The 22,028-nt window shown below is 42.3% G+C and overlaps 1 protein-coding gene across 1 annotated transcript in view; it reads right to left on the reverse strand.

The window, feature by feature from the left end:
* Positions 1–22,028, reverse strand: part of bmpr1bb (bone morphogenetic protein receptor, type IBb) — a 117,766-nt gene that overhangs the window by 33,115 nt on the left and 62,623 nt on the right. The window contains exon 3 of the mRNA XM_067397302.1: positions 1,787–1,968. Within this exon, the coding sequence (XP_067253403.1) occupies positions 1,787–1,910 (124 nt within the window). The 5' untranslated portion in view covers positions 1,911–1,968. The remainder of the gene's footprint in view (positions 1–1,786; positions 1,969–22,028) is intronic.

A 22,028-nucleotide genomic window follows, 5' to 3' on the forward strand; every position in this document is an offset into this window, starting at 1 on the left:
TTATGAATCATCCACAAGAAATATTCAACATGAAGTTGATGTAAAGCTGTGTGACAAACTCTTTAAAACCATTTCAAACAGCGTTTTTATGATTACATGGTTGTTTTAACCCAGTGATTGGGTTGTTTTAACCCAGTGATTGGGTTGTTTTAACCCAGTGATTGGGTTGTTTTAATCCAGCGAATTGGTTGTTTTAACCCAGTGATTGGGTTGTTTTAACCCAGTGATTGGGTTGTTTTAATCCAGCGAATTGGTTGTTTTAACCCAGTGATTGGGTTGTTTTAATCCAGCGAATTGGTTGTTTTAACCCAGTGATTGGGTTGTTTTAATCCAGCGAATTGGTTGTTTTAACCCAGTGATTGGGTTGTTTTAATCCAGCGAATTGGTTGTTTTAACCCAGTGATTGGGTTGTTTTAACCCAGCGAATTGGTTGTTTTAACCCAGTGATTGGGTTGTTTTAACCCTGCGAATTGGTTGTTTTAACCCAGTGATTGGGTTGTTTTAACCTTGCGAATTGGTTGTTTTAACCCAGTGATTGGGTTGTTTTAACCCAGCGAATTGGTTGTTTTAACCCAGTGATTGGGTTGTTTTAACCCAGCGAATTGGTTGTTTTAACCCAGTGATTGGGTTGTTTTAATCCAGCGAATTGGTTGTTTTAACCCAGTGATTGGGTTGTTTTAATCCAGCGAATTGGTTGTTTTAACCCAGTGATTGGGTTGTTTTAACCCAGCGAATTGGTTGTTTTAACCCAGTGATTGGGTTGTTTTAATCCAGCGAATTGGTTGTTTTAACCCAGTGATTGGGTTGTTTTAACCCAGCGAATTGGTTGTTTTAACCCAGTGATTGGGTTGTTTTAACCCAGCGAATTGGTTGTTTTAACCCAGTGATTGGGTTGTTTTAACCCAGCGAATTGGTTGTTTTAACCCAGTGATTGGGTTGTTTTAACCCAGCGAATTGGTTGTTTTAACCCAGTGATTGGGTTGTTTTAATCCAGCGAATTGGTTGTTTTAACCCAGTGATTGGGTTGTTTTAATCCAGCGAATTGGTTGTTTTAACCCAGTGATTGCGTTGTTTTAATCCAGCGAATTGGTTGTTTTAACCCAGTGATTGGGTTGTTTTAACCCTGAATCAAGTGAAATAGACTCTGAAAGTCAAATAAAAATGTATGAATCGTCCAAATAAATATTCAGCATGAAGTTGATGTAACGCTGTGTGGCAAACTCTTATGATTTTTGACAGGTGATTATACACTTCTTAAATGCACACGTGCATAAACATTTTTACCTAAAAATCTTGACCCAAACTCTGACACGTTTTGTATCGACTACTCATGAAATAGACTCATTTTTACATTTTAATTAAAGCTTATAAAGACAAAAATGTATTCTTAATATCAATCACGAATTTGACATCCTGCATGTTGACAAACTGTATTTTTCTGATTCTTACATAATTATTATTCATGGTAACTCATCATACTAATTGACAGACTTGTTGTTTGTTTCTTTTGTAGCATTAAACAGGTGAACAGATTCCTAAAACACACACATGCACATACAACTGAGCCTAGAACTCCATGAACAAGTTCTGCATAACGAGCCACGCATACTTGAAACGGAATGTATTTTATAGTTCTCCCTGGTGCATATTTGGCACTGCATTTCTGGCGCCCGTCCGAAAAATATTCTAAACTTGAAACATGACGTGCAGCAACGGGGGGTCAGTCACAGAACTGAAGGTGAACAACAGCAAGCAAAAGATAGCAATAAACACGACAGATACTCACCCTGAGCGGACGAGCGCAGACACATCACTCCCAGCAGAACCAGCAGTGGCATCCAGCGGGTCCCCGTCCGAACCTGAAGCTCCATCCCTGAGACTCGAGCCGCCTGCCCGCGCGACCAGGGCATGGAAACACACGTACACGCACGCTGCTCCCTCCACAGTTACTCCGCACTGACGGCCGGCCTGTGACAGACAGAGAGAAAGAGGCTGTTACTCTCTCCCTCCCTGCGTTTGGGACGGCCCCTCCACTCCGGACACCTTGTGGAGAGACAATAAAAGCAGCAGTAGATCTCTGCGGCTCAGCCGGGACCCTCCTCACGCACAGGGGAGGGCGTCCGCTGAAAGGAGGCCAGGGGAGGGAGGGACGGGATCGGCAGGCGACCCCCAAAAACAGCCCCGGGGCCGCCCGTGATCTGAGAGTCACGTGACCACAGTGCCTGAACTCCTGCTGCACCGACAAACCAACAACAGTTAGCTTGGATTGATTTATTAGCTAGAATTCATTTTGTGAAAATAATGTGTGTGGTGTTTGCCGGAGCAAAACTCTCTGACATAATGATAGGGTCGTTTCTATGGTGTTGCTATGCAGTTTGTATCATGAAGTTGCTAGAATGTTTACTGTAGGCTTCTGTAAGAGTTACACATTGAACTTGAATACTAAGAGGTTTGATCACATCATCATCTAGTACTAGTGATGACTGAATTGAACACCTATACACAAAAAATGCTGGGTTAAAAACAAGAACCCAGCAAATTGGTTGTTTTAACCCAGTGAATTAGTTCTTTTAACCCAGCGAATGAGTTCTTTTAACCCAGCGAATGAGTTCTTTTAACCCAACGAATTGGGCTGTTTTAACCCGGCGAATTGGGTTGCTTTAACCCGGCGAATGAGTTCTTTTAACCCAGCGAATGAGTTCTTTTAACCCAGCGAATGAGTTCTTTTAACCCAACGAATTAGGCTGTTTTAACCCAGCGAATTGGGTTGCTTTAACCCAGCGAATGAGTTCTTTTAACCCAGCGAATGAGTTCTTTTAACCCAGCGAATGAGTTCTTTTAACCCAGCGAATGAGTTCTTTTAACCCAGCGAATTGGGTTGTTTTAACCCAGCGAATTGGGTTGTTTTAACCTCGCAAACTGGGTTGCTTTAACCCAGCGAATTGGGTTGTTTTAACCCAGCGAAGTGGGTTGTTTTAACCCAGCGAATTGGGTTGTTTTAACCCAGCAAATTGGGTTGTTTTAACCCAGCGAATTAGTTGTTTTAACCCAACGAATTGGGCTGTTTTAACCCGGCGAATTGGGTTGCTTTAACCCGGCGAATGAGTTCTTTTAACCCAGCGAATGAGTTCTTTTAACCCAGCGAATGAGTTCTTTTAACCCAACGAATTAGGCTGTTTTAACCCAGCGAATTGGGTTGCTTTAACCCAGCGAATGAGTTCTTTTAACCCAGCGAATGAGTTCTTTTAACCCAGCGAATGAGTTCTTTTAACCCAGCGAATGAGTTCTTTTAACCCAGCGAATTGGGTTGTTTTAACCCAGCGAATTGGGTTGTTTTAACCTCGCAAACTGGGTTGCTTTAACCCAGCGAATTGGGTTGTTTTAACCCAGCGAAGTGGGTTGTTTTAACCCAGCGAATTGGGTTGTTTTAACCCAGCAAATTGGGTTGTTTTAACCCAGCGAATTAGTTGTTTTAACCCAACGAATTGGGCTGTTTTAACCCAGCGAATTAGTTGTTTTACCCCAGCAAATGGGCTGTTTTAACCCAGCAAATTCGGTTGTTTTAACCCAGCGAATAAGTTCTTTTAACCCAATGAATTAGGTTGTTTTAACCCAGCGAATTGGGTTGTTTTAACCCAGCGAATGAGTTCTTTTAACCCAACGAACTGGGTTGTTTTAACCCAGCGAATTGGGTTGTTTTAACCCAGCGAATTGGGTTGTTTTAACCCAGCGAATTAGTTGTTTTAACACAGCGAATTGGGTTGTTTTAACCCAGCAAATTAGTTGTTTTAACCCAGCGAATTGGGTTGTTTTAACCCAGCAAATTAGTTGTTTTAACCCATCGAATGAGTTCTTTTAACCTAACGAATTGGGTTGTTTTAACCCAGCAAATTAGTTGTTTTAACCCAGCGAATTGGGTTGTTTTAACCCAGCAAATTAGTTGTTTTAACCCAGCGAATTGGGTTGTTTTAACCCAGTGATTGGGTTGTTTTAACCCATATAGTTATTTTTGATCTATAGTTTATTTAAATAAAACTGCCCAGCATGTTGGACGGCTTAAAACAACCCAATCGCTGGGATTTTCCATTCTCAACCCAACTTGGGTTGTTTTTAACCAAGCCTTTTTTAGAGTGTAAATTTCAACTAAAAACAACATTTAAAGTTTACAGAAAGAAATCAAAAACATGAAAGCTAATTACACACCATGTATTCTCTCTCAGAGTGCTGTAAAAACTAGTTCCTGCCGGGTTGGTTAAGCATTTCCTCCTTTCCCCTTTAGGGTGCCGGCGGTTGATTGACAGCTCATTATGGGTAGGATAAAGAACACAAAGCAGCCAGTGAAAACACACCAGAGCAGAAAGAGCGCATGACAAAAGCCATTGACACGTCAGGTGATGGCGGGACTCACCTCAGGCCGCGACACGCCTCCTCTCGCCCTAATCTCACCCGAACCCTTCCAGACCAGCACTCACTACCACAGCAGATACCACTTAAGCCATTACTGAGACCACATCAAGAGCACAGAGCCAGAACTTCACATGTTCAGCAGATCAGGTGCATCGTTTTCACCTGCTGGGCCAGAAAACAGGGGGAAGAATCCCTTTTTCACTCACATTGAAAAGTCATAATTTATTAACTCTTTCTCCTCCAGGGACCACCAGCGTTTTCTGGTCATTTTCACAAAGTTTGTGCAAGGTTGTGTGTGTGTGTGAATGGATGTTTTTGGATGAGCTAAAAACAAAGAGAAAGTGAGAGCAGGAAGAATAGAGAGTTCAGTGGGGCGGCAGTGATGTGACTGCGGCACTGGTGCTGTCAGCGCTCATTTGGTGTGATTACATGCGATCGGGCGACCTCTCGGGAAGCTGGGGCGTTCGGAGCTGTGAGTAGGTCAGGCCCGCTCACACACTCGCTGCGAGCTCCATCAAACGCCCAGCGTGAGGCCTGCTCGAGCCCTGCTGAAGAATGGGCCGTCCGGGGGGAAGCGAGGGGCCGCATGCTCCGATTCCACAACACAAACTCCACCCAAAACCAGCCCTGAGATATGAATCACTGCGGAGGATAATGAGCCGCAAACAATCCTGCAGCAACCAACAATTCGCTCTTCATTTAAGCTCCAAAAGTGACTAATAAACATCATATAATCATAATTTTCTCTCCCTCAAGTTGTTCCACACATGATTGACTTTCTTTCTTTCGGTGGAGAAACTGTGTTCAGGATGATCTTTTCCATTCAATGAAACACAGTTGAGCACCAAAAATGACAAAAAGCACCATAAAACACTCAAAAAAATGCTGGGTTAAAAACAACCCAAGATGGCTTAAAAATGGATAAACCCAGCGATTGGGTTGTTTTAACTCAGCGATTGGGTTGTTTTAACTCAGCGGTTGGGTTAAGTGTTTGCCCAGCCTGCTGGGTAGTTTTATTTAACCCAACTATTGTTTCAAAATTACTGTATGGCTGACTTAAAATGAACACAAAATAGGTTGGAAATGAAAAATCAGACACATAATTACTAGAGGCAACAATAATAATCAAGCAATTTAATAAATGTTTATTGTTTAATTATGATTCATTAAACTAACAAACATTTAACCCATCCGCTGGGTTAAAACAGCCCATCCGCTGGGTTAAGACAGCGCATCTGCTGGGTTAAAATAGCCTATTCGCTGGGTTATAAAAAAAAACATCTGCTGGGTTGAAACAGCCAATTCACTGGGTTAAAATAGCCCATGCGCTGGGTTAAAATAGCCCATCCGCTGGGTTAAAGCAACCCATCCACTGGGTTAAAACAGCCCATCTGCTGGGTTAAAAAAAAACATCCGCTGGGTTAAAACAGCCAATTCGCTGGGTTAAAACAACCCATCCGGTGGGTTAAAACAGCCAATCTGCTGGGTTAAAAAAAACATCTGCTGGGTTAAAATAGCCTATTCACTGGGTTAAAATAGCCCATGCGCTGGGTTAAAATAGCCCATTCGCTGGGTTAAAGCAACCCATCCGCTGGGTTAAAGCAGCCCATCTGCTGGGTTACAAAAAACATCCGCTGGGTTAAAACAGCCAATTCGCTGGGTTAAAAAAAAACATCTGCTGGGTTAAAATAGCCCATGCACTGGGTTAAAATAGCCCATATGCTGGGTTAAAATAGCCCATGCGCTGGGTTAAAATAGCCCATCCGCTGGGTTAAAACAACCCATCCGGTGGGTTAAAACAGCCCATCTGCTGGGTTAAAGAAAACATCCGCTGGGTTAAAACAACACATCCGCTGGTTATTAATTTCTTTCAACACAAAACTTTTGTTGGTAGTGTACATACAGTACATGCAAAAGCATCACAGATCTTCTAAAGTCAAACGTCTTGTCTTGATGCACCATATTTAAACGGCTTTATATGGTTCAGAAGTCTGATAATAAGGTGAATTACTTTATTTTTAGGTGAACCGTTATCATAAAATATAATTAACCAACAAACACACAAAATGTCCAGCTAACGTTTACTTGCTTGAGAAAAAGCAAGCGGTTCAGAATCTGTGTGCATTTACGGCCAGACGTCTCTGTCGCTCACATGCTGCTGGAAAATCTGTGAGACAACCGCAAAATTCACAACTCAAGTGAGGAACAAAGGACGCGGGCACCAGCGGCGGCGATGGCACGGACTCTTGAATTACAATAGCGGCTGAGGGAATGCGAGCCGTGAGCGATGTTGCGGCTGACAGCGCCGCTGACCCCTGCCACTGTGAAATTTCAACAGGGGATTTTCTGTCGTCTTGAAAGGCCGCTGAGAGTTCGGTCACGGAATCTGGGAAAGACATTCCATTTCCTATGAGCCGACAGCTGCACGCAGGTGGGAAACCCAATCGGATCGTGCCATCAGACCATCGGCATCTCCGGACCATCCTCTCTCAGACACAACAACATCTGATTATCTGTGTCCTGATGGTTTAAACTAATCACTAACTATTTTAAGGTGAATAAGGTAAAGGAGATAATACAGAAGATACCAAAATTCCAGTTGTTTGATTACATTAATTGCAAGCATTTTAATTGTTTTCTGAAATTTTGTTTAAATATGCAAATGAGGCATTATGTAAATAAATATGCACACAAAATTCTTTTTTATTTTCTTGACATATTAGAGTTAAAATTTTTACAGAGGGGAGTGTATGACTATTTTATTTAATATTTTAAATTTGTTTTTGTGTTTTTATTTTAATTTTATTTAAACTTTTAGTACTGTTGTTGTTTGTTTGTTTTTAAATACAGTTATAAAGTTATATAACAAACTTATTTTATATACACACATGCACATAATATTTGTGCTATTATATATATGAACAAACTGTTGTATAAACGCAATATCACACTCGTAGCCGTGTGATATTGCTGTATATCAGCATCCTGTGATTACCTACGGCCGAATCACAGCCGTGCTGATATACAGCCATATCGCACGGCTACGAGTGTGATATTGCGTTTATACAACAGTTTGTTTATATTTGCATACACAATAAATGCAAATATTTATTTTTTAAGCAATGCAAGTTTTTTATTGTATGCACAAAAAATATGGGCTATTGGTAGCCTATTATTATCTTATTATCTTAATCCCGAGTTTTTGCTTATCCACTGATCCTAAAACAAACATGAAAAAGCCTAAATGGATTATGTAAAAATAGCATGACATGCACAAAAAATATCTCTCCTTTGCAATGCCATAATTCCATGCAGTCCTAAAAGTGGCACTGACTTATCTGCTGGATAATAAATACAATATAGCTAAATCTCAAACAGTGTATCATTTATATCAGCAACATCTTTCGTGATATCGCCCAGCCCTAAAACTGCTCAATATTAAAGCTTATAGACAATAACTTTTCGTAAAGCTGCTTTGAAATTATGTGTATTGAGTGTTATACAAATAAATTTGACTTTACTTCACTTGATGTTCACTTGCCCTATAGCCTACATATTGATTAAGAATTTGTTCCCCAGATTTAGCAGTACAGCCTATTACACTGCGATTTTCTGCCAGAAGAACCCGGTGATGCCGTACCAAGTGTACAGTAACTACATCTAATGTCTTAAGTTCATCAAAACATTAGCCAATTTATCTCTCTCTCTCTCTCTCTCTCTCTCTCTCTCTCTCTCTATATATATATATATATATATATATATATATATATATATATTTTTTTTTTTTTTTTTTTACCATGTTTTTAGTAATAAAAACTTATATAAATCAGGTGAATTATCCAATATGAAAAATCCCATCAGTAAAAATCTTCAGAATATAGACAGGAATTAATCTGTAAGTTTTGGTGTATGTAAGTGCTGCTAAAGTGGATAAAAAACTCTTTAAAGATATGTATGGGAATTGAAATCCACAGATGCAAATAGATAAAGTGCAATAAAATGGACATGGACTAAAAATGACTCGTGTAGTTTGGATGTTTTCTTCCACTAGTCTGAAAACAACACAGTATGAAATGCCAAAAATTGACCAGTGCATGAAAAAACAATGTACAATTTGGTGTAAAAGCGAACTCTAAAGCATTTCAGTTTCCCTCACTGAAGACAGACCCTGAACGTCTAACTGTTGTAATTCCTGAGAGTTACTTCAGGTCTCATGGTGTCCTGCTTTCAAACTCCCAGCATCCCAACCGTGAGCCACTGGTGAGCGGGAGAAAGACAATCCTCATGAATATGCAAATCCAGCACAATGCGCCGCCACGGAGCATGAGACAATCAGAGAGGCTTTGAAGTCACTCACCGGGAATGCTGGGTACGGCAAAACAAAACTTCTCAAGAGGACTTAGAAAGCGTCACAGCAAGAATCATGCGGGGGACGCTGGGTGAAGAGGCATAATCCATCCTCTCACTCCTTTAGAAAGAGGTTTTTAGAGCATTTTAGAAAAGCCCTGATGTCAATGTGCCGCTGCAAGAGCGTTAGACTGTTCAGAGGAAGTTTAGAAAAGAAAAACAATGATGGAATTGATTCATTACAGCCACGGCAGGGGACGAAAGCTTCTACTTCTTCAAGCTCCAATGCATATTTTTATGCATCATAACAGTGCAAGATTTTCTGTACAGCATCAAAAACAGACATACAACAGCTAAAGCAAATGACAATATCTGAGGATTATACTTTTTACACAATGAAAAAATAAAGCTTTGTGACTTTTTGATGTATACATGTTTGCATAATTGCACTACCATTAAGAAAACTTTTTTTTTTTTTTTTACAAAATAACACTTTCATTCAGAAAGGATGCATTCAACTGATCAAAAGTGGCATTTAAAAGTATTTCAAATAAATCCTGTTCTTTTGAACTTTCTATTCGTCAAAGAATCCTGAAAAAGAAAATGTATCACAGTTTCTACAAAAATATGAAACACTGATAATAATCATAAATGTTTCTTGATCAGCAAATCATCATATCAGAATGATTTCTGAAGGATCATGTGACACTGAAACTGGAGTAATGATGCTGAAAATTCAGCTTTGATCACAGGAATAAATTACACTTCATTATATATTCACATAAAAAACAGTTATTTTAAATTGTAAAAATATTTCACAATTTTTACTGTATTTTTGATCAAATAAATGCAGTCTTGATGAGCAGAAGAGACTCTTTTCCAAACATTACATCCTACCGACCCCATACTTAGTGTATTTGTGTGAGAAACAGGCCCTTCCTGTGTGTAAAACACAGAGAGGATTCCTCAGACGGCGTGACGTGAGCGACACTTGTAAACATCTCACCTGAGAAGCTTCACCGTAGTAAAATCACCTTACTAAAGCAAACACAGCTCATAACAAGAAGCATTAAGCTGTGTGTGTGTCTGTGTTTGCTCAGCTGTGTTTGGGTTCTTACACACACAGGCTACTGGCGAATTAGCAGGTAAATATCTGAGTTTGTAATCCAGAAGATGCTAAGAACTAACTAACTAAGTCAGACTCACTCCAGGAGAAGTGGAAGTGAAGCGCACAGATGTGACGTCTCAGCCGGTGAGACTCATATGAAGTGTGTTATGACTGCGGGAGTTTTCACCGCATGAGCTCTGGAGTCGTGCGCTCGTGTAAATGACATCAGCTCGTGTTAGTGTGAGCACTAATGAGGAACAGACACTGCCTCTCTACAAATACATAAACCTCTATTTCATCTAGTCTATGTTAATTATAAGAACACATGAAATATATAAATTGCTATTGTACAGTAGAAAGTTCTTCTCAGAGTAAAGTTTATTAAAAACTTTTTATTACACAATTTCCATCCATGTTTTAAAACTGTTGTGTTGCACTTTTTTTGCCAAAAAAAGAGAAAGGAATTGTTCAAATTTAATTTGATTACATTTGAAAAGATTACATAAATTATTACATTTTTTTTTATTCATAATAGGGCCATTAAAATTCTAATAAATTATTAAATTGATAAATCTCTATAAATTCAATTGACATCTTTTTTTTGATTAAACTAAATTGAATTAAACTAAAATGTCATGGAATTTGGGAAAGAATAGGGGTGTAACGGTACACATATTCACACTGAACTGTTTCAGTACATGTGTGTTACATTACATTGCAACATTGTACGACCATTAACCACCAATAACCGCAATAAGCTCTGCGTTTTGTTACTTCGATAAGAAACAAAGTGTCATCCTTCAAATTCTGTCCATGAAATCACGAAATTTAAACAGAAAATAACATTTTGATGTGGCGTGACAGATCACTTTACAGGTGCCTCAGTTCAACCGTCAGCGCGAGTGAACGCGATCATATCTTCCTCTTTAATACTAGTTACAGAATGAACATCTGAAGGTACGTTGAAAGATACAGTACAACTTACTGAAACGGTCATATCTCGTGTAAAATGAAAGCTGTCATGTAGCATTTACCTCAGAAAAGCCATTCAGTGTCCAAAGTTTGTTAGTTCGCTCGAGAAATGAACTTTTTCGCTTAATATATGCACTGTATTAGCCTATGTAATCATTATATTTTACTTAACCTTTTAGTGATGTCTCGATTATTTAAAGTATGTTTAAATAAATCTGTTGTGAAAATGACAACCACTGTGTAGAAATGATCATATTTCAACAATGAATTGGAGTAAAAACATTTAGAAGTTAATGCAAACACTGCCTTATGTGCAACTTACATGTTTGCATAGGCCTAAAATTTATTATTTAAGTGTTGATTATTTTATCTAAAAATAAAAAGCAATTGAATTTTGTGTACCGTTACACCCTAGAGGGCCCTAATTACATTCAAGCAAAGCAAAATGTTAACAATACAATCAGTACGAGCGAAATGAAGCCTGTATGAGGGAGAAAATGAAGATTTGAGTTTGTCTAAAACACATTAATGTTCCTATTTCCCTTCAATGTTTGCAAGTAAACAGGTGCACGATCCGGCCGCTTTCACACATTTGTCCTTTGACTGTGTCTGAGATTTTCCATCATCAAGGCCAAAAACAGCACAAGTTTCTAATGAGAAGCTTGTTTGTGTCGGCCGGCGCCAAATCAAATCATCAAACTATGAGTTTATTCAAAGAGACGCAGAAACGCATTATACACACACAAAACAATCATTCATTCTCTTTATTAATAGAACAAACTGACCATATTGCCGTTGTTTGACACTTTATAAAAGCAATAAGCCACGACAAGCCACGCATGAGTGATTTTACCACAGTTTACTCCGTGTCATGTCTAAAAACACCCCTTAGATGTGGTAAAAACAGCAGAAGAAAGACGTTTTCTGTGAGCAGACGTCCTGATTCAGCAACAGGACAAAAACAAAGTTTATGTGAGGGTGGATTCAGACCGCAGGCCGTAAAGAGGCGCGTCTGACACCTCCACCCTCCTCACACTTCCTCAACACTTCATTCAGCACTACTGATGGCTCTGGCTCCTCTACTATTCAGATTAGTCATTAATCAATAACAGTTTCCAGTTACAGATTCCTGAAGCTCTTCCTCTCGCTCCAGACTCTGAAACGCTGCGTGAGAAACATGACACCGTTTACATCAGTGACCAATCATGAGTCCGTATGCAAATATCACAATGACATCACTGCTGTTGGTTAGATTTTGAGAAGTGATGAAAGTCAAGGGGAGTTTTTACTTCAATCTGAATAATTAAAAAAAAGTATTATATATTATTTTAAAATATATTTAGATTGGCCTTGGGAACTAGTCTAAATAAAATAATTCTCTCTCTATATATATATATATATATATATATATTATTTTTTTTTTTTTTTTTTTGCATTTTATTTGAATTCAGTTAAGTTACCAAAATGTTTTTTTTATGGTTTTAGTTTTAGTATAATAAGCCTGGTTTACTGTATGTGCATTACTGTAAATGTGATTTCATCTCCAGCCCGTCACAGATGTTGTACACGGATCTTAACGTGTTCTGAACCCACAGCATTCCTTCAGGATTTTTTTCCCATTATTAATGTGCGAAAACACGCGGCCAACCTGCCAAATTCACAGGAGCGTTTAATGAAGGGATTGTGGGTAAGTGTCTGTGCACAATGGAACCCAAAGACTCTAATTAACACAGTCCAACAAAGACGAACCGACACCAGGGGTCACGACCCCGACCCATAAACCCTCGCTGACCCCCACACCTGCCTGATTACATTAGACTCCACGTGTGTGTGTGAGTGTGTGTGTGTGTGTGTGTGTGTGTGTGTGTGCATGTGTTTCAGATGCACAGAGCCCCAGCGTCACTCTTGCAGTGTTCCATTCTATTCTATTCTATTCTATTCTATTCTATTCTATTCTATTCTATTCTATTCTATTCTGTTTCATTCTATTCTATTATGTTCCATTCTATTCTATTCTGTGCTATTCTATTCTATACTTTTCTATTGTGGTATGTTCTCTTCTGTTCTATACTTTTCTATTCTGTTCTATTCTATTCCATATTCTTATATTATGTGCCGGTCTATTCCATTCTAATCTATTTTATTTTATTCTGTTCTGTTCTGTTCTATTCTATTCCATTCCATTATATTATACTATGTGCTGTTCTGTTCTATTCTATTCTATTCTATTACGTGCTGTTCTATTATGTTCTGTTCTATTCTATTCCGATCTATTATATTATGTGCCATTTTATTCTATTATGTTCTGTTTTGTTTTATTCTATTCTATTGTATTCTATTGTATTGTATTGTATTCTATTCTATTATGTTCCATTCTATTCTATTCTGTGCTATTCTATTCTGTTCTATTATGTGATGTTCTATTATGTTCTGTTCTATTCTATTCCGATCTATTATATTATCTGCCATTTTATTCTATTATGTTCTGTTTTGTTCTATTCTATTCTATTCTATTCTATTATGTTCCATTATATTCTATTCTGTTCTATTTTATTCTATACTATTCTATTATGGTATGTTCTCTTCTGTTCTATACTATACTTTTCTATTCTATTCTATTCTGTGCTATTCTATTCTGTTCTATTATGTGATGTTCTATTATGTTCTGTTCTATTCTATTCCGATCTATTATATTATCTGCCATTTTATTCTATTATGTTCTGTTTTGTTCTATTCTATTCTATTCTATTCTATTATGTTCCATTATATTCTATTCTGTTCTATTTTATTCTATACTATTCTATTATGGTATGTTCTCTTCTGTTCTATACTATACTTTTCTATTCTATTCTATTCTAGTCTATTCTATTCTATTCTATTCTATTCTATTCTATTCTATTCTGTGCTATTCTATTCTGTTCTGTTCTATTCTATTCCATATTCTTATATTATGTGCTGGTCTATTCCATTCTAATCTATTTTATTTTATTTTATTCTGTTCTGTTCTATTCCATTCCATTCCATTATTGTGGCGAGGGGGGCGTGGTTCAGCGAGGTCTGCAACCGGAGAGAATAGCGGGAGACGCGTGGTAAGTGAGTGGCTTGAATACAAATCACGAACACCTGTTTCTCATTGCAGTGATTGGCGCGGAGACAGGACAAAACGCTGTGAGAAGCAGGAGTGTGTGAGAGAGAGGGGAACTGTTGACTGAGTCGAGTCGAGGTTCGTGGAGTGAAGCCCTTGTGGATAGTATAAGCCCAACGTGGAGTGAAGCCCTTGTGGATAGTGTATACCGAACCTGGAGTGAAGCCCTTTGTGGATTGTTTATTTTCGTTGTTGTGCGTTGCACAGTCCTTCTGTTTGACATTCAATAAAGACTCAGTCACCAGTTGTTCGTCGTCCCTGACCACTTCCTTCCCCACTACGAACTTAAGTTTACTACACTGGTGCCGAAACCCGGGAAGGAAGTCGGTGTGCACGTCGCCATGCAATCGTCGTCCTCCGCCACATTTGCGGACATCATCGCGTCCCTCGCGGTCCTGCACCGCGAACAACAACAGGCCCTGCTGGAGTTAAGAGGCGACCAGGAGCGGTGTTTTCAAGCCATCCTACAGACCCAGCAGGAGGACCGCGAGGCGTTCCGGAGCTGGATTGACCGGGAGGTTCCCCGGGAGCCCATCGAACCGCCCGCTGTGCCTGTCCACCTGCCCTTAAATAAGATGGGCCCACTGGATGATCCAGAGGTGTTCTTAGACCTCTTCCAGAGATCCGCGGAGGCGTGTAAATGGCCGCGGGACCAGTGGTCGATGAGGCTGGTCCCGCTCCTCTCAGGAGAAGCACAGGTGGCGGCACAGCAGCTCCCCGTCCCGAACCTCCTGGTCTATGAAGACCTACGATGGGCCATCATCCAGCGGGTCGGTCGGACCCCGGAGCAGCACCGACAGCGCTTTCGCTCCCTCGACCTGGGTGAGTCCGGCCGGCCCTTCACGTTGGCCCAGCAGCTCCGGGACTCGTGCCGCAAATGGTTGCTGGCTGAGGGAAGCGACGTGGACCTGGTCGTCGATCGCGTGGTGCTGGAGCAATTCATCACTCGGCTCCCGAAAAAGACGGCCGAGTGGGTCCAGTGCCACCGCCCCACGTCGCTGGACTCAGCCATCCAACTGGCGGAGGATCATCTGGTGGCGTGCCAAGGGGGCGGCGAACCCCTTCCAGCTGCCTCTCTCTCTCCCTCTCTTTTGTCCCCCTCTCTCTCTAGACCTGTCCCTTTCCCTAGGTCTCGTCCGCCCGGCCCACCTCGTGTTCCGCCCCGAGGGTGGGGCGGAACGGGACAGGCACCTTCCTACGGACCCAGAGCCCCGCCCAGGGGGGCGGGACTCCCTGCTGCCGGGGCGGACCCCGCTCCTGCTTCCCCCCTCTCTCCGCGCCATGTATTCAGCCCTAGCTCTGCCACTGGAGCGGCGGGCAGGTCTGGGCCGGCCTGTTGGCGGTGCGGGGATCCGGATCATTTTGTGGATAAATGTCCGGTTATGGAGGTCGGGACGGTGATCCGGGTCCCCGACGATCCTCAGGCCGCCCCTGGTCAGGCTGGCGGGTACCAAATACCTGTGAGTATCAAGGGGGTTACCTATCAGGCTTTGGTGGACTCGGGCTGTAACCAAACCTCTCTCCATCAAAGCCTGATTTCGTCTGGGGCATTGGATACAGGCCGCATGGTTGGGGTTCGGTGCGTGCACGGGGATGTGGTAAGATATCCCGTAATGTCCGTCATAATTAAATTTAGGGGACAAAAGAATGCTTTTGATAGGGTCTCGATGATTGATGGTCAGCCTCTCCAGCCTGGACGTCCGCTTGCTTACCCATATTTCGCGATTATAAAAGATAGGTTGTATCGAGTGACCCAAGACACTCAGACAAAAGAAGATACAACCCAGTTATTAGTGCCAAAGAGCCGCAGGGAAATGCTTTTCCACGCGGCTCATTCTAATCCAATGGCTGGGCATTTGGGACAGGCAGCGACACTAAATCGTCTCATGACCCGGTTTTTCTGGCCGGGCATTCACGAGAATGTACGCAGGTGGTGCGCGTCTTGTCGTGAATGCCAGTTGGTGAACCCACCGGCCACCCTAAAAGCGCCATTGCGCCCACTTCCCTTAATGCAGGTCCCCTTCGAGAGAATTGGTATGGACCTCATCGGGCCATTAGAACGATCAGCAAGGGGACATCGCTTTGCATTAGTCATTGTTGATTATGCAACACGATATCCTGAAGCAGTGGCTCTCCGCAACATTTCTGCTAAAAGTGTTGCGGATGCACTGTTTCGCTTAATCTCCCGGGTGGGGATTCCAAAAGAAATCCTCACTGATCAAGGCACGGCGTTTATGTCACGCACGTTACGCGAACTGTACGAATTATTGGGCATTAAATCGGTTCGTACCAGCGTCTTTCACCCACAAACGGACGGGCTGGTCGAACGTTTTAATCGCACGCTTAAATCCATGATTCGTAAGTTCGTGCAAGAGGACGCCAAAAATTGGGATAAGTGGTTGGAACCTCTGTTATTCGCAGTGCGAGAAGTCCCGCAAGCCTCCACGGGGTTTTCCCCCTTCGAGCTTCTCTTTGGGCGCCAGCCCCGTGGGGTGCTGGATGTCCTCAGGGAAACTTGGGAGGATGGACCATCTCAGGCCAAAAATGAAATTCAGTATGTGCTGGACTTGCGATCAAAACTCCACACTTTGGGGCGGCTATCAATGGAGAATTTGTTACAGGCCCAGCACAGACAGAGCCAACTGTATAACAGACGGTCTAACCTACGTAAATTCGCACCGGGGGAAAAAGTGCTTGTATTGCTCCCTACTTCCAGTTCGAAATTACTTGCAAAGTGGCAAGGACCCTTTGAGGTCACACGGCAAGTCGGCGAGCTCGATTACGAGGTGGTACGGTCCGACAGGAGGGGGCACGTCAAATCTATCACCTCAACCTACTAAAAAAATGGAATGAGGCAGAATCAGTGATGCTGGCGACGGTGATTAGTGGGGAGGATGATCTCGGACCAGAGGCGAATGTAAAAACTCAATCTCTCGCTCTGGTCCCGGGGGGAGATCACCTCTCGCCCTCCCAGCTCACTGATTTATCCAAATTGCAAAAGGAATTTGCAGACGTGTTCTCTCCCCTGCCGGGGCGTACGAACCTTATTCAGCACCATGTCGAGACGGAGCCGGGCGTGGTGGTTCGCAGCCGGCCGTATAGGTTACCTGAACACAAAAAAGGTAGTTCAGGACGAATTAGAGGCAATGCTGAAAATGGGAGTAATAGAAGAGTCCAGCAGTAACTGGGCGAGCCCGATAGTTTTGGTCCCTAAGACCGACGGCTCGGTTCGTTTCTGTGTGGATTATCGCAGGGTGAATGCAGTGTCGAAATTCGACGCGTATCCAATGCCGCGGGTGGACGAATTGCTTGACCGGCTAGGTGCGGCTCGATTTTATTCGACACTGGACTTAACGAAAGGGTACTGGCAGATCCCCTTGTCGCCTTTATCCAAAGAAAAGACAGCTTTCACGACGCCGTTCGGATTACACCAATTCGTTACGCTTCCGTTCGGGCTGTTCGGGGCACCGGCTACCTTTCAGCGACTCATGGATAAGATTCTCCGGCCCCATGCTGCGTATGCGGCTGCCTATCTAGATGATATTATTATCTATAGTAACGATTGGCAGCGGCATATGCAGCATGTGAGAGCCGTCCTGAGATCGCTGAGAGGGGCTGGGCTCACGGCCAACCCGAAGAAGTGTGCAATTGGGCGCGTGGAGGTAAAGTATCTGGGCTTCTACTTGGGGCATGGGCAGGTGCGTCCCCAAATTGACAAGACGGCAGCGATTGCGACCTGTCCGCGCCCCAAGACCAAAAAGGAGGTTAGACAGTTCCTCGGGCTGGCGGGATACTACAGAAGGTTTGTACCTAACTATTCGGCCCTCACCAGCTCGTTGACTGATCTAACTAAAAAGGATGCTCCAGATACGGTCCAGTGGACGGAGCTGTGCCAGCAGGCCTTCACCCAAGTAAAGGCTGCTCTGTGTGGCGGGCCACTACTTCACTCTCCTGACTTTTCTCTCCCCTTTCTATTGCAGACTGACGCGTCGGACAGAGGGCTGGGTGCTGTCCTGTCCCAGGAGATAGAGGGTGAGGAGCGGCCGGTACTGTACATTAGCCGTAAGCTCTCTAAGAGAGAAGCTAAGTACAGTACCGTAGAAAAGAGTGTCTGGCTATCAGGTGGGCCGTCCTCACCCTCCGCTATTATCTCCTGGGACGGGAATTCACTCTCTGTTCGGACCATGCTCCCCTGCAGTGGCTCCACCGCATGAAGGATACCAACGCGCGGATCACTCGTTGGTATCTGGCTCTACAGCCTTTTAAGTTCAAGGTGGTCCACAGGCCGGGTGTTCGGATGGCTGTGGCCGATTTCCTCTCCAGAAATGGGGGGGGGGGGGGGGGGGGCTGCGGGGTATGTGGCGAGGGGGGCGTGGTTCAGCGAGGTCTGCAACCGGAGAGAATAGCGGGAGACGCGTGGTAAGTGAGTGGCTTGAATACAAATCACGAACACCTGTTTCTCATTGCAGTGATTGGCGCGGAGACAGGACAAAACGCTGTGAGAAGCAGGAGTGTGTGAGAGAGAGGGGAACTGTTGACTGAGTCGAGTCGAGGTTCGTGGAGTGAAGCCCTTGTGGATAGTATAAGCCCAACGTGGAGTGAAGCCCTTGTGGATAGTGTATACCGAACCTGGAGTGAAGCCCTTTGTGGATTGTTTATTTTCGTTGTTGTGCGTTGCACAGTCCTTCTGTTTGACATTCAATAAAGACTCAGTCACCAGTTGTTCGTCGTCCCTGACCACTTCCTTCCCCACTACGAACTTAAGTTTACTACAATTATATTATACTATGTGCTGTTCTATTCTATTCTATTCTGTTCTATTATATTCTATTCTATTACGTGCTGTTCTATTATGTTCTATTCTATTCTATTCCGATCTATTATATTATGTGCCATTTTATTCTATTATGTTCTGTTTTATTCTATTCTATTCTATTATGTTCCATTCTATTCTATTCTGTGCTATTCTATTCTATACTATTCTATTATGGTATGTTCTCTTCTGTTCTATACTATACTTTTCTATTCTATTTTATTCTATTCTGTTCTGTGCTATTCTATTCTGTTCTGTTCTATTCTATTCCATATTCTTATATTATGTGCCGGTCTATTCCATTCTAATCTATTTTATTTTATTCTGTTCTGTTCTAATCTATTCCATTCCATTATATTATACTGTGACGAGCAGGGCGGGCGAGAGCCGTGAGGGAACGGCGCGAGGCCGGTGACGCGAGTGATAATGAGCGTCACCTGCGAGGCGTGCCGGCCTCGAGTCTCTCACGGAGGAGCTCCGGAGGCATAAAAGGAGGAGCGACATCAGTGAAGGACGAGAGAGGACCAGGCCTGGACTTTATTTTATGTTTTATTATGTTTGTGTGGCCGGCAGACGTCCGCGAGGGTCTGCCGGCATTACTTTCGTTTTGTTTGTTTATTTTATATTAAAGTTTTGTTGAATGTTCGCCGGTTCCCGCCTCCTTCTTCCCACATCTACTAACCTTGTTACATTGGTGCCGAAACCCGGGAGGAAGGAGGGACATGCTGTCGGAGAGCCCTCGCTGCTGAGGGGGATCGCGGTGCTGCGGAGTTCGGGCAGCGCGGAAGTGAAGACCGCGAAAGGCTGCCCGAGGCGGTGGTGCTGGAGCCTTGTGAAAGGTGGGACGGAGACCCGGATGCCGTGCTCCTGGGACGAGGTGGGGTGGCTGCCGTCCTGGACCTGGAGGGAGCGGAGGAGTCGCCGCCGTCTGCCGTGGGCCGGAGCCTGCTGCCGTCCGCCATGAAGGGGAGGAGCAGGGGACGGGGGACTCGCTGCCGGCTGCCCTCAGTCGGAGGAGCCATCGCCGGCCGCCAGGAGGCGGTCGAGGATCGGGCCGTCCACCGAGCGTCCAGTGCCACCGCATGGCACCGCGAAGAAGAGCCTCTTGGCAGGCTGAGGACCGAGCGGCAGTGTGTCTGGGAGCCGGACCCAGCATTTTTTTTTTCTTTCTTTTTCCTCTCTCCCCTCTCTCGTCCTGTCGCTCCCCTTGCTTCCGTCTCCTTTCTCTCGTCTCGTCTGTCCTTACCCCCAGGTGCTGCGGCCGCCGAGACAGGCCCCGGGGGGGAGTGAAGCGCAGTCTCGGAGGTACCCCCCGGCCTGCGAGGGGCGTTGGGGGTATGTGACGAGCAGGGCGGGCGAGAGCCGTGAGGGAACGGCGCGAGGCCGGTGACGCGAGTGATAATGAGCGTCACCTGCGAGGCGTGCCGGCCTCGAGTCTCTCACGGAGGAGCTCCGGAGGCATAAAAGGAGGAGCGACATCAGTGAAGGACGAGAGAGGACCAGGCCTGGACTTTATTTTATGTTTTATTATGTTTGTGTGGCATTACTTTCGTTTTGTTTGTTTATTTTATATTAAAGTTTTGTTGAATGTTCGCCGGTTCCCGCCTCCTTCTTCCCACATCTACTAACCTTGTTACATATACTATGTGCTGTTCTATTCTAATCTATTCTATTCTATTCTATTCTATTCTATTCTATTCTATTATATTATATTATATTATATTATGTGATGTTCTATTATGTTCTGTTCTATTCAATTCCGATCTATTATATTATGTGCCATTTTATTCTATTATGTTCTGTTCTGTTCTATTCTATTCTATTATATTCCATTCTATTCTATACTATTCTATTCAATTCCAGTCTGTTCTACTATTCTATTCTATTCAATTCTATTCCAGTCTATTCTATTCCATACTAATCTATTATGGTCTGTTGTGTTCTATTCTATTCTATTTTATTATGTTCAGTTCTGTTCTATTCTATTTTATTATGTCCTGTTCTATTCTATTCTATGCCATTCCAATCTATTATATTATGAGTCATTCTATTCTATTCTATTCTTTTCTATTCTATTCTACAAGAATTAGAAAAATAAACTATTAAACAAATTATTAATCTATTCTATTCTACTCTATTCTATTATGTTCTGCTCTATTCTATTCTATTCTATTCTATTCTATTATGTTATATTATGTTCCATTGTATTCTATACTATTCTATTAAATTCCAGTCTGTTCTTCTATTCTATTCTATTCTATTCTATTCTATTCTATTCTATTCTATTCTATTCTATTCTATTCTATTCTATTCTATTCATCAGGGTTACTTAATTTTTACAGGTCTCTTAATTTTTCCAGAGCTGTGTGTAATATATATATATATATATATATATATATATATATATATATATATATATATATATATATATATATATATATATATATATATATATATATATATATATAAACAAACTATATGAAGAAATTTATTTTTATAATTTATATATATATATATATATATATATATATATATATATATATATATATATATATATATATATATTAAAATTATAAAAATAAATTTGTTCATATAGTTTGTTTTCAAACTCACAGAACATAAACTGAAACAAAACATGCTCTACGCAAGTACATGAACATGAGCGAGTCATTTGAAATGAATCAAAACAAAATTCATACCGTGAAGCTGCCATAAGAGCCGCTCCTTAAAGACGTCTGGAATCTAAGAATTTGATATTCAATGAAAATAAAATAATTTTGACTTAACTTTCCAAAAACATCTACTCAAGTTCAAACATGAAGATTTAAAGGTACAGTAGCAAAAACGGGCAGTTTAATTCTCAGGGTCAGAGAGAATAATAGCTACTAAAATAACATTATAATTGACTCGAGTGAGAAATGAATGATAATAATGTGCGTAAGCAGATGTACGGCGGTGAAGGTCTGTGTTCAGGGTTTCTGTGGAGGGTTTGGGTGATTATAAATGAAAGAACAGGGTCAAGAGTTCACGCACCAGCGTTCATATTCACACTGTAGAGACAAAGCCATCACACAGAGCTGCATTAACGAGGCTCTGAGCAACCGGTGGCGCCACCTGCCTCCGATCGCCAATTAAAATCCCACAAACGAACCCGGCCCACGCCAGAACACACGCAAATATGAAAGAAACCCAGAAGAAAGTGTACAAAGAAAGAACAAACAAAGAGAAACCAGCTG

The sequence above is a fragment of the Chanodichthys erythropterus genome, chromosome 10 (genome assembly GCF_024489055.1).
Source record: "Chanodichthys erythropterus isolate Z2021 chromosome 10, ASM2448905v1, whole genome shotgun sequence".
NCBI lineage: Eukaryota > Metazoa > Chordata > Actinopteri > Cypriniformes > Xenocyprididae > Chanodichthys > Chanodichthys erythropterus.